The following is a 17,635-nucleotide window of genomic DNA, read 5'->3' as shown; positions in this document are numbered from 1 at the left end:
GAGAATTGACCCAAACCTGCCGAGAATTGCCCCAAAAGTGCTGAGAATTGCCCCAAAAGTGCTGAGAATTGCCCCAAAAGTGCTGAGAATTGCCCCAAAAGTGCTGAGAATTGACCCAAAAATGCTGAGAATTGACCCAAAAGTGCTGAGAATTGCCCCAAAAGTGCTGAGAATTGCCCCAAACCTGCCGAGAATTGACCCAAACCTGCTGAGAATTGCCCCAAAATGCTGAGAATTGCCCCAAAAATGCTGAGAATTGCCCCAAAAGTGCTGAGAATTGCCCCAAAAGTGCTGAGAATTGCCCCAAAAGTGCTGAGAATTGCCCCAAAAGTGCTGAGAATTGACCCAAACCTGCTGAGAATTGACCCAAAAGTGCTGAGAATTGCCCCAAAAGTGCCGAGAATTGCCCCAAAAGTGCTGAGAATTGCCCCAAAAGTGCCGAGAATTGCCCCAAAACCTCCAGAACCACCCCAAAACTGGCAGGAATCACCCCAAAACCTCCAGGAATTGCCCCAAAACCTCCAGAACCACCCCAAAAGTGCTGAGAATTGCCCCAAAAGTGCTGAGAATTGACCCAAAAATGCTGAGAATTGACCCAAAAATGCTGAGAATTGCCCCAAACCTGCTGAGAATTGCCCCAAACCGGCCCAAAACTGCCGGGAATTGCCCCAAAACATCCAGGAATCGCCCCAAAACATCCAGGACCACCCCAAAATGGGGCTGAGTTCATTTTTGGGGTACAAGGACTGCAAAATTTGGGATGAAATTGTGGGAAAATGGGGCTGAGTTCATTTTTGGGACTTTGGGCTTGAAAATTTGGGATGAAATCGTGGGAAAATGGAGCTGAGTTCATTTTTGGGACTTTGGACTTGAAAATTTGGGATGAAATCGTGGGAAAATGGGGCTGAGTTCATTTTTGGGGCATTTGGCTTCAAAATTTGGGATGAAATCGTGGGAAAATGGGGCTGAGTTCATTTTTGGGACTTTGGGCTTTAAAATTTGGGATGAAATCTTGGGAAATTTGGGCTCAGCCATCCCTGGGAATATTCCCCCCGTGGGATCCAGCATCTCCCTCCCCAAAAAACCCCAAACCACGAATTTTTTTGGGCTAAAAAATCACCTTTTACATCAAATAACTCTAACCCAAATTATTAGAACAGGGAAAAAAAACCAAACCCCAAAACAAAACCCAAGACAAAATGACAAGAACATCTTTTATAGGAATCAAAATTAATTTAAACCACTCGAAATAAATTAAAACATTAAATATTAACTTTCAGTGCAACATATACAGAAGACATGAGAGTAACCATGACTTTAAAAATTAAACAAAAAACCCCAAAAACAACCCCAAAAAAGAGGGAAAAGCTCTGGGTTGGTTATGAGGAGGGGAAATTAAAGCCGTGCCAGAGGTTGGAGCTCCAGCCCGAGGAGGTTTCCTGGGATTTAAGTTCATTTATTATTAATAAAAAGCTGGGATTTGTCCCCAAAAAGGAGCTGGGTTTGGGTTTTTTTTTTCTCTGGAAAAATAAAGCTCCATCCTGGCCGGGGTTTTTGGTGGAAAACCCAAATATTTGGGGAGAAAACCCCAAAGGCAAAGGGGGATCCCCGGGGCTGGGCTCCCGCCCAGGAAAATGACGGGAAAAGGGGAAAACGCCCCAAAAAAGGATCCGGGGGGTCCCCAGGTGCTCCCGGCTCTGTCACACACCTGTGGGGACAGGAATGGCAGGATGCTGTCACCTGAGCCTCAGCTGGCAGGGGACAGCGGCAGTGACAGCCCCCAGTGTCCCCTGGGTCCCCTCAGCTGTCCCAGGTGTCCCTCACCTGTCCCCTGGGTCCCTCACCTGTCCCAGGTGTCCCTCACCTGTCCCAGGTGTACCCTCACCTGTCCCAGGTGTCCCTCACCTGTCCCAGGTGTACCCTCACCTGTCCCAGGTGTCCCTCACCTGTCCCCTGGGTTCCCTCACCTGTCCCAGGTGTCCCTCACCTGTCCCAGGTGTACCCTCACCTGTCCCAGGTGTCCCTCACCTGTCCCAGGTGTACCCTCACCTGTCCCCTGGGTCCCTCACCTGTCCCCTGGGTCCCTCACCTGTCCCAGGTGTACCCTCACCTGTCCCCTGGGTCCCTCACCTGTCCCAGGTGTCCCTCACCTGTCCCCAGGTGTCCCTCACCTGTCCCCTGGGTCCCTCACCTGTCCCAGGTGTACCCTCACCTGTCCCCTGGGTCCCTCACCTGTCCCAGGTGTCCCTCACCTGTCCCCTGGGTCCCTCACCTGTCCCAGGTGTCCCTCACCTGTCCCAGGTGTACCCTCACCTGTCCCCTGGGTTCCCTCAGCTGTCCCAGGTGTCCCTCACCTGTCCCAGGTGTCCCCTGGGTCCCCTCACCTGTCCCAGGTGTCCCCAGGTGTCCCAGGTGTCCCTCACCTGTCCCAGGTGTCCCCAGGTGTGTCCCCAGGTGTCCCAGGTGTCCCTCACCTGTCCCAGGTGTCCCCAGATGTGTCCCCAGCTGTCCCTCACCTGTCCCAGGTGTCCCCAGGTGTGTCCCCAGGTGCCCCTCACCTGTCCCAGGTGTGTCCCAGGTGTCCCCAGGTGTGTCCCCAGGTGTCCCAGGTGTCCCTCACCTGTCCCCAGGTGTCCCTCACCTGTCCCAGGTGTCCCCAGGTGTCCCCAGGTGTCCCTCACCTGTCCCAGGTGTCCCCAGGTGTGTCCCAGGTGTCCCTCACCTGTCCCAGGTGTCCCCAGGTGTCCCCAGGTGTCCCTCACCTGTCCCAGGTGTCCCCAGGTGTCCCAGGTGTCCCTCACCTGTCCCAGGTGTCCCCAGGTGTCCCCAGGTGTCCCAGGTGTCCCTCACCTGTCCCAGGTGTCCCCAGGTGTGTCCCCAGGTGTCCCCAGGTGTCCCTCACCTGTCCCAGGTGTCCCCAGGTGTCCCCAGGTGTCCCTCACCTGTCTCGCAGGGGCAGCAGGACGTGCCCCCCTTGAGCAGCCCCCCCGGTTTCTCCTGGCCGGCTCCGTGCTCCCGGCACCAGCCCGGACAGCGCCTCCGCAGGCGGCAGCAGCTGGGGACAGGGACAGGGACAGGGTGGGGACAGGGACAGGGTGGGGACAGGGACACAGGGATGGGGACAGGGACAGAGGGATGGGGACAGGGACAGGGTGGGGACAGGGACACAGGGATGGGGACAGGGACACAGGGACGGGGACAGGGTGGGGACAGGGTGGGGACACAGGGACGGGGACAGGGATGGGGACACAGGGATGGGGACAGGGACAGAGGGATGGGGATACAGGGATGGGGACAGGGACGGGGACAGGGACAGGGACACAGGGACGGGGACAGGGACACAGGGACGGGGACAAGGACACAGGGATGGGGATACAGGGATGGGGACAGGGATGGGGACACAGGGATGGGGACAGGGACAGGGTGGGGACCGGATGGGGACAGAGATGGGACAGGGATGGGGACAGACACAGGGACAGGTTGGGACAGGACAGGGATGGGGACAGGGATGGGGACAGGGTGGGACACAAGGACAGGATGGGACAGGGATGGGACAGGGACAGGACACAGGGACAGGGTCAGGGATGGGAACAGGGACAGGGTCAGAACAGGGTCCCTTGTCCCAGGATGTCCCCAGGATGTCCCCAGCCCCAGGATGTCCCAGGGTGTCCCCAGGGTGTCCCCAGGGTGTCCCCAGCCAGCACTCACTGCACCAGGACGCAGACGGTGACGAGCAGCGCCGAGGCCACCACGGCCACCACGAGCAGGGCCGTGATCGTCTGCTTCTTCTGGTTGGCTGCCACCACGGCCAGCAGGTCAGCGTGCTCACAGCGTGTCCCCACGTACCCCGAGTGACACCTGGGGACACACACAGGTCAGCGTGCTCACAGCGTGTCCCCATGTACCCCGAGTGACACCTGGGGACACACACAGGTCAGCGTGTCCCCACGTACCCCGAGTGACACCTGGGGACACACAGCAGGTGAGTGTCCCCACGTACCCCGAGTGACACCTGGGGACACACACAGGTCAGAGTGTCCCCACGTACCCCGAGTGACACCTGGGGACACACACAGGTCAGCGTGCTCACAGCGTGTCCCCACGTACCCCGAGTGACACCTGGGGACACACACAGGTCAGTGTCCCCACGCACCCCGAGTGACACCTGGGGACACACACAGGTCAGAGTGTCCCCACGTACCCCGAGTGACACCTGGGGACACACACAGGTCAGAGTGTCCCCACGTACCCCGAGTGACACCTGGGGACACACACAGGTCAGTGTCCCCACGTACCCTGAGTGACACCTGGGGACACACACAGGTCAGAGTGTCCCCACGTACCCCGAGTGACACCTGGGGACATGGGGTCACCAGGGGATGGGGACACGTGGGAACAGGGACATGGAGTCACCCCAGGATTGGGACACACCAGAGGAACAGTGGAATCACCCTGGGACACCGAACCTGGGATTTTGGGATCCCCAGGACTCCAGAGCCGGGGATTTTGGGATCCCCAGGACACCAAACCTGGGATTTTGGGATCCCCAGGATTCCAGACTCAGGATTTTGGGATCCCCAGGACTCCAGACTCGGTATTTTGGGATCCATAGAACACCAAACCCAGGGATTTGGGATCCCCACGACTCCAAACCCGGGGGTTTGGGATCCCCAAGACTCCATATCTGGGATTTTGGTATCCCCAGGACTCCAGAATCAGGATTTTGGTTTCCCAGGACTCCAGACCCAGGGTTTGGGATCTCCCCAGGGCTGGGGCACTCACACGCAGGCGGGTTTGTCCTCCTGCACCAGGAAGCGGCAGGTGCCGTGGAAGCAGAACTGGCTGTGGGAGTCGGGGCAGTCGTTGAAGTGCGACCTCACCGCCGCCGCCACCGGAGCTGTGGGCAAAAACGAGGCAAAACCCGTCGGTTTTGGTCAACCCCAAACCCTTTGGGGGTTTATTTTGGGATGGCCGCGTGGGGCGCGGGGCTGCGGCCACCCCGAAGAGCCCAGACGGGTCCTGCTTCAATAATCCCTCAGGAATTTCCTAAAGAGCTTAAAAGGGAGGAGGAGGGAGTTAAAGCCGGGCTCCTGTTTCCCATTAAATGCCACGCTGGTTTGAATTATCCTCCGGGAAGGGAATATCCTGCTCCGGGATTATCCCGGGATCCAGGCACTTCCGATCGCCGGCGCTTCAAAGCCACCCCCGGTTCCTGAGCCCTGGATTTATGGCAGCTCCATACGGGGGTGATTAAAGGCAGGGATGTGGGAATGCTTCCCGCTCCGAGGGGTGGCTGGATTGGGATGTCCCCATGGCTGAGGGATGGCTGGATTGGGATGTCCCCATGTCCGAGGGGTGGCTGGGATTGGGATGTGTCTGTGTCCGAGGGGTGGCTGGGATTGGGATGTGTCCGTGTCCAAAGGGTGTGTGGGATTGGGATGTCCCCAGATCCGAGGGGTGGCTGGATTGGGATGTCCCCATGTCCGAGGGGTGGCTGGGATTGGGATTGGGATGTCCCCAGATCTGAGGTGTGGCTGGGATTGGGATGTCCCCGTGTCCTTGGGGTGGCTGGGATTGGGATGTCCCCAGATCTGAGGTGTGGCTGGATTGGGATGTCCCCATGTCCGAGGGGTGGCTGGGATTGGGATGTCCCCAGATCTGAGGGGTGGCTGGATTGGGATGTCCCCAGATCTGAGGGGTGGCTGGATTGGGATGTCCCCAGATCCGAGGGGTGGCTGGGATTGGGATTGGGATGTCCCCGTGTCCAAAGGGTGTGTGGGATTGGGATGTCCCCAGATCCGAGGGGTGGCTGGGATTGGGATGTGTCCATGTCCGAGGGGTGGCTGGGATTGGGACTGGGATGTCCCTGTGTCCGAGGGGTGGCTGGATTGGGATGTCCCCAGATCTGAGGGGTGGCTGGGATTGGGATTGGGATGTCCCCGTGTCCTTGGGGTGGCTGGGATTGGGATGTGTCCATGTCCAAGGGGTGTGTGGGATTGGGATGTCCCCGTGTCCGAGGGGTGGCTGGGATTGGGATGTCCCCGTGTCCTTGGGGTGGCTGGGATTGGGATGTCCCCGTGTCCGAGGGGTGGCTGGGATTGGGATTGGGATGTCCCTGTGTCCGAGGGGTGGCTGGGATTGGGAATGGGATGTCCCCATGGCTGAGGGGTGGCTGGGATTGGGATGTCCCCATGGCTGAGGGGTGGCTGGGATTGGGATGTCCCCGTGTCCTTGGGGTGGCTGGGATTGGGATGTCCCCGTGTCCAAGGAGCTTTGCAGGGGTCAGCACCCACAGGATTTGGGGTGGGAATTGCTGCTGGAATCCTCTCCAGGAAAACCCCAACGCCTCCATCCCCAGGGCTGGATTTATCCCGGGACAGCACAGACTCCTGCCGTTGGGCCATCCCCCAAAACACCCCTTTTTTAGGATTTTAACCCTCAAATCCGAGCTCCTGGATGGGATTGTGCGTCCTGGGGTGTCCTGGCTCCCGTTCAGCTCTGCTCACAGCTGTCTCCCACATTGCAGCCTCTTCCTCCTCCTCCTCCTCCTCCTCCCACCCCATGGATCCATCCCTGTCCCTACAGCTCCTGGGATGGGCAGGAATCCTTTGGGAACGGGGCTGCCAGCACCCTCCTGCCATTCCCAAGCACTGCTGCTAACACATCCCCTTTTTCCAGCCCCAAAAGGGAGATTTCTCACCCCAAAAGGGAGATTTCCCACCCCAAAAGGGAGGTTTCCCACCCCAAAAGGAAGATTTCCCACCCCAAAAGGGAGATTTCCCACCCCAAAAGGGAGGTTTCCCACCCCAAAAGGGAGGTTTCCCACCCCAAAAGGGAGATTTCCCACCCCAAAAGGGAGATTTCCCACCCCAAAAGGGAGGTTTCCCACCCCAAAAGGGAGATTTCCCACCCCAAAAGGGAGATTCCCACCCCAAAAGGGAGATTTCCCACCCCAAAAGGGAGATTTCCCACCCCAAAAGGGAGGTTTCCCACCCCAAAAGGGAGATTTCCCACCCCAAAAGGGAGGTTTCCCACCCCAAAAGGGAGATTTCCCACCCCAAAAGGGAGGTTTCCCACCCCAAAAGGGAGGTTTCCCACCCCAAAAGGGAGGTTTCCCACCCCAAAAGGGAGGTTTCCCACAGGGAGATTTCCCACCCCAAAAGGGAGGTTTCCCACCCCAAAAGGGAGGTTTCCCACCCCAAAAGGGAGGTTTCCCACCCCAAAAGGGAGGTTTCCCACCCCAAAAGGGAGATTTCCCACCCCAAAAGGGAGGCTGGGCACGAATCCATCGGGAAAGGAGCTGCCAGCACCCTGGGGGTGTCGGGAATGCCTCGGGGCTCGGCTGTGAAACCTCCCGGTACCACTTCCCAAATAATGCTGCTGAACCATCCCAATTTCCAGCCCCACAAGGAATGGATTTCTGGCCCCAAAACCAAAGGGTTTCCAGCCCCAAAACCAGAGAGTTTCCAGCCCCAAACCCAAAGGGTTTTCCAACCCCAAATCAGAGAGTTCCAGCCCCGAAAGGAAAGGATTTCCAGCCCCAAAACCAAAGGGATTTCCAGCCCCAAACCCGAGGGTTTCCAGTCCCAAAACCAGAGAGTTTCAGCCCCAAACCCAAAGGGTTTCCATCCCCAAACCCAAAGGGTTTCCAGCCCCAAAACCAGAGAGTTTCAGCCCCAAAAGGAAAAGATTTCCATCCCCAAACCCAAAGAGTTTCCAGCCCCAAACCCAAAGAGTTTCCATCCCCAAACCCAAAGGGTTTCCATCCCCAAAACCAAAGGATTTCCAGCCCCAAACCCAAAGGGTTTCCAGCCCCAAACCCAAAGGATTTCCATCCCCAAACCCAAAGGGTTTCCATCCCCAAACCCGAAGGATTTCCAGCCCCAAACCCAAAGGGTTTCCAGCCCCAAATCCAAAGAGTTTCCAGCCCCAAACCCAAAGAGTTTCCAGCCCCAAACCCAAAGAGTTTCCAGCCCCAAACCTGAGAGTTTCCAGCCCCAAACCCAAAGGATTTCCAGCCCCAAACCCAAAGAGTTTCCAGCCCCAACCCAAAGGATTTCCATCCCAAACCAGAGAGTTTCCAGCCCCAAACCCAAAGGATTTCCAGCCCCAAACCCAAAGGATTTCCATCCCCAAACCCAAAGGATTTCCATCCCCAAACCCAAAGGGTTTCCATCCCCAAACCCAAAGGGTTTCCATCCCCAAACCCAAAGGATTTCCATCCCCAAACCCAAAGGATTTCCATCCCCAAACCCAAAGGATTTCCATCCCCAAACCCAAAGGATTTCCAGCCCCAAACCCAAAGGATTTCCAGGCCCAAACCCAAAGGGTTTCCAGCCCCGTTCCCCTCCCCAGAGGAGGTTTCCATCGCCGCCTGCCCCGGCCCCGAGGCTGCCCTGGCCCTTTGTGGCCCTGCCATGAATGAGCCGATTGATCCTGCCGGAGTCAGGCACGGCAGCTCCGCAGGGAACGCACCTCCGAGGGTCCCTGCTCCGGGATCTGGGGAGTTCTGCCCCCCAAACCGAGGTGCACTGAGAGCTCCCACCACACAGCCCCGTTCCCTTCCCTTTGGGGCTGGGAATCCTTTCCCTTTGGGGCTGGAAATCCTTTCCCTTTGAGGCTGGAAATCCTTTCCCTTTGGGGCTGGAAATCCCTTCCTTTTGGGGCTGGAAATCCCTTCCCTTTGGGGCTGGGAGCTCTTCCCTCTGGGGCTGGAAATCCCTTCCCTTTGGGGCTGGAAACTTTCCTTTTGGGGCTGGAAATCCCTTCCCTTTGGGGCTGGGAATCCTTTCCCTTTGGGGCTGGAAATCCTTTCCTTTTGGGGCTGGAAATCCTTTCCTTTTGGGGCTGGAAATCCCTTCCCTTTGGGGCTGGGAGCTCTTCCCTTTGGGGCTGGAAATCCTTTCCCTTTGAGGCTGGAAATCCTTTCCCTTTGGGGCTGGAAATCCTTTCCTTTTGGGGCTGGAAATCCTTTCCCTTTGGGGCTGGAAATCCTTTCCTTTTGGGGCTGGAAATCCTTTCCCTTTTGGGCTGGAAATCCTTTCCCTTTGGGGCTGGAAATCCTTTCCCTTTGGGGCTGGAAATCCTTTCCCTTTGGGGCTGGAAGCTCTTCCCTCTGGGGTTGGAAATCCCTTCCTTTTGGGGCTGGAAACTTTCCTTTTGGGGCTGGAAACTTTCCTTTTGGGGCTGGAAACTTTCCTTTTGGGGCCAGAAACTCTTTTTTTGAGAGCTGGAAACCCTTTCCATTTGGGGCTGGGAGCTCTTCCCTTTGGGGCTGGAAATCCCTTCCTTTTGGGGCTGGAAATCCCTTCCTTTTGGGGCCAGAAACACTTTTTTTGAGAGCTGAAAACCCTTTCCCTTTGGGGCTGGAAATCCCTTCCTTTTGGGGCTGGAAACTTTCCTTTTGGGGCTGGAAACTTTCCTTTTGGGGCTGGAAATCCCTTCCCTTTGGGGCCAGAAACTCTTTTTTTGAGAGCTAAAAACCCTTTCCCTTTGGTGTTTGAACCCTTTCCTTGTAGGAAAACCCTTTCTTTAGAGACCAAACCCTTTTTGGGGCCGCAAACCTTTTCCTCATGAGCTTGGAAACCGCTTACCTTCGTGGCCAGAAACCCCTTTTTTGGGACCAGAACCCCATTTTTTTTTTTTTGGTGGGGGCTGGAAACCACTCCCGCTTTTTCCCTGGGGGATGAAGGGGATCCCACCCAGGACCCCGTTATCCCCAGGAAGAGGGGACGGCGGAACAGCCCGGAATTCCCGCCGGGCACTCACCGTTGCGGGCGGCCGTGGTGTTGTCCAGCGCGTGGCACGCGGCCAGCAGGACACCTGCGGGGAGCGACACACGGGCTCAGCCGTGCCCTGACCCCCCAAAAAAACCAAAACCCACGGTGGGGTTCGGGGGTCGCCGAAAGCGCCCCGAGGTTTTTATGGGAAATGTGGGAATTCCCTGCGTGGGTGGGATTATGGAGAGCTGGGGGGTCCCGGCAGGAATGAGCCCCTCCACAAGCCCTGGAGCCACGGGAGCGCTCCCAGGGCCATTTCCCGGGATTTGACCCAATTTCCCGCCTGGTTTCGATCGAACGGCGCGGAAAAGGCGGCGGGAGGGAGACGGAGCCTGGGGAGGCACATCCCACAAATCACGGCACCACCGGGGCTTCGGGGATCCACCCTGGGGTTCAGAGATCCACTCTGGGCTTCGGGGATCCACCCTGGGGTTTGGGGATCCACCCTGGGCTTCGGGGATCCACCCTGGGCTTCGGGGATCCACTCTGGGCTTCAGGGATCCACCCTGGGCTTCGGGGATCCACCCTGGGGTTTGGGGATCCACCTTGGGGTTCAGGGATCCACTCTGGGGTTTGGGGATCCACCCTGGGGTTTGGGGATCCACCCTGGGGTTCAGGGATCCACCCCGGGGTTCGGGGATCCACCCTGGGCTTCGGGGATCCACCCTGGGCTTCGGGGATCCACCCCTGGGGTTTGGGATCCACCCCGGGGTTCAGGGATCAACTCTGGGCTTCGGGGATCCACTCTGGGCTTCAGGGATTTACCCAGGGCTTCAGGGATCCACCCTGGGGTTCAGGGATCCACCCTGGGGTTTGGGGATCCTCCCTGGGGTTTGGGGATCCACCTTGGGGTTCAGAGATCCACCCAGGGCTTCAGGGATCCACCCCGGGGTTCAGGGATTTTGGGGTTTCACCCGTTCTGGGTTTTTTGGGAAATGCCTCACCCCGCTGGGATGGGTGGGGGTCCATCCCCCTGGGAATTCCGGCTCCCCCGTTCTCCGTGGGCAGCTGGAAAGCCCAGCCCTGATCCCTGATCCCTGATCCCTCATCCTTCATCCCTGATCCCTCATCCCTGATCCCTGATCCTTCATCCCTGATCCCTCATCCCTGATCCTTCATCCCTGATCCCTCATTGCTGATCCCTCATCCCTGATCCCTGATCCCGGCCCTTGGGACGTTTTCTGTGCCCAGGGCCGGCGTGGGGGCACTGGACACCTCCCGGACACCTCCCAGACACCTGGACACCTCCTGGACACTCGGACACCCCCTGGACACCCCCTGGACACCTTCTGGACACCCCCTGGACACCTCCCGGACACCCCCTGGACACCTCCCAGACACCTCCTGGACACTTGGACACCTTCTGGACACCCTCTGGACACCTCCTGGACACTTGGACACCTCCCGGACACCCCCTGGACACCTCCCAGACACCTTCTGGACACCCTCTGGACACCTTCTGGACACTCAGACACCTCCTGGACACCCCCTGGACACCTCCCAGACACCTTCTGGACACTTGGACACCTTCTGGACACTCAGACACCTCCTGGACACCCCCTGGACACCTCCCAGACACCTTCTGGACACTTGGACACCTTCTGGACACCCTCTGGACACCTTCTGGACACTCGGACATCTCCCGGACACCTCCCGGACACTGGGACACCCCCTGGACATCTCCTGGACACCTCCCGGACACCCCCTGGACACCCTCTGGACACCTTCTGGACACTCAGACACCTCCTGGACACCTCCTGGACACTCGGACATCTCCCGGACACCTCCCGGACACCTACTGGACACCCCCTGGACACTCGGACACCTCCCAGACACTCGGACATCTCCTGGACACCTCCCAGACACCCCCTGGACACCTCCCGGACACTCGGACACCCCCTGGACACCCCCTGGACACTCAGACACCCCCTGGACACCCCCCGGACACCCCCTGGACCCTCTGGAGCCCTGGCGTGGGGCTGCACCACCCCCACTTGCTTTTCCAGCCCCATCCCACCCCCGGGATCCGGGAGATCTCTGGGATCTCCGGGAATCTCTCCCCTCCGGCAGGAGCCCCCAGCTCCCCAAAGGACTCCAAAAGATTCCCAAAGGAATCTTGGAAATGCAAAGGATTCCCAAGGCGCTTCCAGCCGCTCCGTCCCGTTAATCCCAGCCCCCGGGAATAACCCCCGCGTTATGGCCGGGCTTCGTTCCCTGCTCCCCGCTTTCCCTGCGGAGCCGCAGCGGGAGGGGATCCCCGATATCCCGGGGGGATTCAGCCAGGGCTCCCCTCCCAGCGGGATCCCAGCCGGGCTGGGAACTGCTGGGAGTGCCAGGAGGGGAACCGCGGGACGGGACGGGGAACAGGGGAGCGGGAGGGAGCGGGAGGGAAAGGGAGGGAAAGGGAGCTCTGGGTGAGCCCAGGAGGGGGGACAGGGGAACGGGAGGGAGCTCTGGGTGAGCCCAGGAAGGGGGGACAGGGGAACGGGAGCTCCGGGTGAGCCCAGGAGGGGGGACAGGGGAACGGGAGGGAGCTCTGGCTGAGCCCAGGAAGGGGGGACACGGCTGCCGCAGCCCCCGCGGGAGCCTCGGCCGAGGAGCAGCAGCGGGGCACGGGCGGCTGTGCCGGGGCCAAAGCGGCAGCGCCGGGCGCTGGAGCGGGGCCAAGCCCGGCTGTGATCCCGAACCCAAACCCGGCTGTGATCCCGAACCCGGCTGTGATCCCGAACCCAAACCCGGCTGTGATCCCGAACCCAAACCCGGCTGCGATCCCGAACCCAAACCCGGCTGTGATCCCGAACCCAAACCCGGCTGCGATCCCGAATCCGGCTGTGATCCCGAATCCGGCTGTGATCCCGAACCCGGCTGTGATCCCGAACCCAAACCCGGCTGTGATCCCGAACCCAAACCCAGCCGTGATCCCGAACCCAAACTCGGCTGTGATCCCGAACCCAAACCCAGCTGTGATCCCGAACCCGGCTGTGATCCCGAACCCAAACCCAGCTGTGATCCCGAACCCGAACCCGGCTGTGATCCCGAACCCGGCTGTGATCCCGAACCCAAACCCGGCCGCGATCCCGAACCCGAACCCGGCTGTGATCCCAAACCCGGCTGTGATCCCGAACCCGGCTGTGATCCCGAACCCAAACCCGGCTGTGATCCCGAACCCAAACCCAGCCGTTCTCCCGAACCCACCCCAGCCGTTCTCCCGAACCGAGCGCTCCTGAGCGCCGCTCTCCCCCCGGGCCAGCCCCGGCCGAGCTGCGGGCGGGTGACACCGGCGGGGACAGCGGGACAAAGCCAGCCGAGCTCCGGCCCCCCGCACCGGGCTCCTTCCCCCGGAGCATCCCCGCTCCAGCCCGGAGCGCCCCCCCGTCCCCAGCACCCCCCGGCTCTAATTAGCCCCTCGCTCTAATTAGCCGCCCTAATTAAGCGTCTGACCGCGGCCGTACTCACGCGTGGCGGCGAAGGCGCCTTTCCCACAGGGAACGAACTTCGGGAGCGCCCGCGCGGGGGATTTTATGGGGTTTTCACCGCCTTCCCGCAACTTACAGCCCCGACCCCCAGAAGCCACCCCCAGACCCCCCCGAGCCCTCGGGGAGCGCCCCGCTGCGGGGGCTCCGCTCGGGGCTGGGGGCGCGGAGCCCGAGCCCCCCGCACGTACCGAGGGCGAGCGCGGCCGGGCCGCCCGCCATGGCGGGGCTGCACCGGAGCGAGCGGGGCCGGGCCGGGCCGGGCCGGGCGGGCGCTGCCGGCGGGGCCGCTGCGGGGCCGAGGGGCGGCTCCGCCCGGCGGAAATGGGCGGCACCGGCCGGGCCGGGGCGGGGACAGCGCGGGCAGCGGCACCGCCGGACCCCCGGGCACTCCGCGGGACCGCCCCGGGACCACCCGGGACCACCCGAGACCCACCCCCGGGCACTCCGCGGGACCGCCCCCGGGACCCACCCCCGGGACCGCCCCGGGACCACCCGGGACCCACCCCCGGGACCACCCGGGACCGCCCCGGGACCACCCGGGGACCACCCGGGACCGCCCCAGGACCACCCGGGACCCACCCCCGGGACCACCCGGGACCCCTCCCCGGACACCCCGCGGGACCGCCCCGGGACCACCCGGGACCCACCCCCGAGACCACCCGGGACCGCCCGGGACCCCTCCCCGGGACGCCTCCCCGGGGCCACGCTAGACCCCTCCCCAGACACCACCCGGGACCACGCTGGACCCTTCCCCGGACACCCCGCGGGACCCCTCTGGGACCACCCGGCACCCCCAGACACCCTGCGGGACCCTGCCCTGGGTCCCCCTAGATTCCTCTGGGCTTTCCCCTGGGACCCCCAAGACCCTCTGGACCTGCCACCCCCGGGACCCCCATGGCCTCCCTGGCCTGCAGTCACTGCCTCCCCAGCCCCGGGTGTCCCCAGGGCATCCCCCCACCCCTCCAAGGCTGAATTTTGGGCTGGGGACACCCTGTGTCACCCACACGGGGAGCCCTCGGCCCCAGCTCAGTGTCACCCCCTGGCCATGGGGGGACAGGAGGGACCGGGCCCCCCCATGTCCCTCCCTGACCCCCGTGACTCCCGGATTGCCAAAGCCCTGCCAGCACATCCTGTGTCATCCTCAGCTGCTGGTGATCCCAGCCTTGGTCATCCCGAAATCTGCAGGGCCACCACCCCGCTGATCCCACCCTCGGTCATCCCAAAATCTGCTGATCCCACCCTCGGTCATTACTAAATCAACCCTAAATCAAACCCTAAATCAATTCCCATCCTGCTGATCCCACCCTCCATCATCCCAAAATCTGCTGATCCCACCCTCGGTCATCCCGGAACCCAGAGCCCTCACCCTGCTGATCCCACCATCCCAAAATCTGCTGATCCCACCCTCGGTCATCCCGGAACCCAGAGCCCTCACCCCACTGATCCCATCATCCCAAAATCTGCTGATCCCACCCTCGGTCATCCCAAAATCTGCTGATCCCACCCTCGGTCATCCCAAAACCCAGAGCCCTCACCCTGCTGATCCCACCATCCCAAAATCTGCTGATCCCACCCTCGGTCATTCCTAAATCAATGGTGTTCCCATCCTACTGATCCTACCCTTGGTCATCCCAATCCGGCCAGTGATAACCCAAATCCGGCCAGTGGTGTCCAAATCTGGCCAGTGGTGTCCAAATCCGGCCATCAGTGACCCAAACCCGGCCAGTGATGACCCAAACCCGGCCAGTGGTGTCCAAATCCGGCCAGCAGTGACCCAAACCTGGCCAGTGATAACCCAAACCTGGCCAGCAGTGACCCAAACCTGGCCAGTGATGACCCAAACCCGGCCAGCAGTGACCCAAACCCGGCCAGTGGTGTCCAAATCCGGCCAGCAGTGACCCAAACCTGGCCAGTGATAACCCAAACCTGGCCAGCAGTGACCCAAACCTGGCCAGTGATGACCCAAACCCGGCCAGCAGTGACCCAAACCTGGCCAGCAGTGACCCAAATCCGGCCAGTGGTGTCCAAACCCGTCCAGCAGTGACCCAAACCCGGCCAGTGTCCAGCATCATCCATGACAATAATGGACATTCCGATAATAACAACGCCCATCAGTGCCCCCATTCCCCACGAGGATCGTCCCCGAGGCCCAGGTGTGACCCAGGGCTGTGGGGCAGCCCCGTGTGGGGCCGTGTCCCCTCCCGTGGGAGCTGCTCCCAGCCCCGGGGGGGAGCGGGCCCGGCCCTGCCAGCTCCCCATTCCCAGCTGATACCATCTCCCCTCGGCACTTGAAAGCGCCGCTTTGAAGGATCCCCGACGCCGCCGATCCCGAATCCCAGCACCCCGCCATGCCTCGGAATGTCGCTCCAGAGCCCCAGAGCCCCGGCCACCCAAAATCCCAGAGCCTGAACGTCCCAGAACCTGCAGGTCCCACTGCCCTGCCCATCCCAAAATCCCACCGGATCGCCCTGGGGGCTGCAAATCCCGTTCTTTCGGCGATCCCACGGCGTTCCCACCCTGCAGGGCTCATCCCAAACATCCCAAAGGCGTTGGAATGTGATCCCAGAGCCTGAACATCCCAGAACCTGAACTTCCCAGAACCTGAACTTCCCAGTGCCGGGACCATCCCAAAATCCCACCGGATCGCCCTGGGGGCTGCACGTTCCCACAGCGTTCCCACCCTCAGGGCTCATCCCAAACATCCCAAAGGCGTTGGAATGCGATCCCAGAGCCTGAACATCCCAGAGCCTGAACATCCCAGAACCTGAACATCCCAGAACCTGAACATCCCAGAACCTGAACTTCCCAGAACCTGAACTTCCCAGAGCCTGAACATCCCAGAACCTGAACATCCCAGAGCCTGAACATCCCAGAACCTGAACTTCCCAGAGCCTGAACATCCCAGAGCCTGAACTTCCCAGAACCTGAACTTCCCAGAGCCTGAACATCCCAGAGCCTGAACTTCCCAGAACCTGAACTTCCCAGTGCTGTGACCATCCCAAAATCCCACCGGATCTCCCTGGGGGCTGCACGTTCCTTTGGACATCCCACGGCGTTCCCACCCTGCAGGGCTCATCCCGAAATGCATTGGAATGCGATCCCAGAGCCTGAACATTCCATGCTGTGACCATCCCAAAATCCAACAGGAACCCGCTGGACATGGGTGGGGACTGCACATCCTGGGCTCCCCGTTCCCTTGGGCATTCCCACCCTGCAGGGCTCATCCCAAACATCCCAAAGGCGTTGGAATGTGATCCCAGAACCTGAACATCCCAGAGCCTGAACATCCCAGAGCCTGAACATCCCAGAACCTGAACTTCCCAGTGCTGTGACCATCCCAAAATCCCACCGGATCGCCCTGGGGGCTGCACATTCCCACAGTGTTCCCACCCTCAGGGCTCATCCCAAACATCCCAAAGGCGTTGGAATGCGATCCCAGAGCCTGAACATCCCAGAGCCTGAACTTCCCAGAACCTGAACATCCCAGTGCTGTGACCATCCCAAAATCCCACCGGATCTCCCTGGGGGCTGCGCGTTCCTTTGGACATCCCATGGCGTTCCCACCCTGCAGGGCTCATCCCGAACATCCCAAACATCCCAAAGTGCCTTGGAATGCGCTCTGTGCCCATCCCAAAATCCCACCGGAGCCTGCTGGACCACAGGCGGTCCTGGGGGCCACAAATCCCGTTCCTTCAGCCATCCCACGGTGTTCCCACCCTGCAGGGCTCATCCCAAACATCCCAAAGGCGTTGGAATGTGATCCCAGAGCCTGAACATCCCAGAGCCTGAACATTCCAGAGCCTGAACATCCCAGAACCTGAACATCCCAGAACCTGAACATCCCAGAGCCTGAACATCCCAGAGCCTGAACATCCCAGAGCCTGAACATCCCAGAACCTGAACTTCCCAGTGCTGTGACCATCCCGAAATCCCACAGGAACCCACGGGAGCGCAGCCTGGGCCGGGTGGGAATGGCAATGGTGGCAGGGCAGGGAGGAGCCAGAGGGATTTGGGGCTGATCCCAAACTCCTCGAAAGCAGCTGGAATGTGGGAACGATGAAGAAAAGGCTTTCCTGCTTGGCACCACTGGGATTCCCAACGTCCACCAGCATTCCTGACCCCAAAAACATTCCTGACCCCAAAAAACATTCCTGAACCCCACTGACATTCCTCACCCCAAAAACATTCCTGACCCCAAAAAACATTCCTGACCCCAAAAAACATTCCTGACCCCAAAAAACATTCCCAACCCCAAAAACAATTCCTGACCCCCACTGACATTCCTGACCCCAAAACCCATTCCTGACCCCAAAAAAATTCCCAGACCCCAAAGACAATTCCTGACCCCCAAAACCATTCCCAACCCCAAAAAACATTCCT

The 17,635-nt window shown here is 60.4% G+C and overlaps 1 protein-coding gene across 2 annotated transcripts; it reads right to left on the bottom strand.

The window, feature by feature from the left end:
• Positions 1-1,200: 1,200 nt before the first annotated feature.
• Positions 1,201-13,538, bottom strand: TGFA (transforming growth factor alpha). Of its 2 annotated transcripts, XM_086865616.1 has the most exons (6): positions 13,444-13,538; positions 9,769-9,822; positions 4,783-4,897; positions 3,709-3,858; positions 2,943-3,055; positions 1,201-1,708 (listed from the first exon to the last, which is right to left on the bottom strand). In XM_086865616.1, the coding sequence occupies exons 1-6, from the start codon at positions 13,472-13,474 to the stop codon at positions 1,701-1,703; spliced, it is 471 nt and encodes a 156-aa protein (XP_086721742.1). In that variant the 5' UTR covers positions 13,475-13,538; the 3' UTR covers positions 1,201-1,700. The 2 variants fall into 2 exon arrangements, with proteins under 2 accessions (XP_086721742.1, XP_086721743.1); XM_086865617.1 differs by lacking the exons at positions 1,201-1,708; positions 2,943-3,055; positions 3,709-3,858 and adding an exon at positions 3,865-4,119.
• Positions 13,539-17,635: the final 4,097 nt, after the last annotated feature.

This window comes from Cyanistes caeruleus, chromosome 29, assembly GCF_971803275.1.
Source record: "Cyanistes caeruleus chromosome 29, bCyaCae1.hap1.1, whole genome shotgun sequence".
Lineage (NCBI taxonomy): Eukaryota > Metazoa > Chordata > Aves > Passeriformes > Paridae > Cyanistes > Cyanistes caeruleus.
This window is presented reverse-complemented; position numbering and strand designations above follow the sequence as displayed.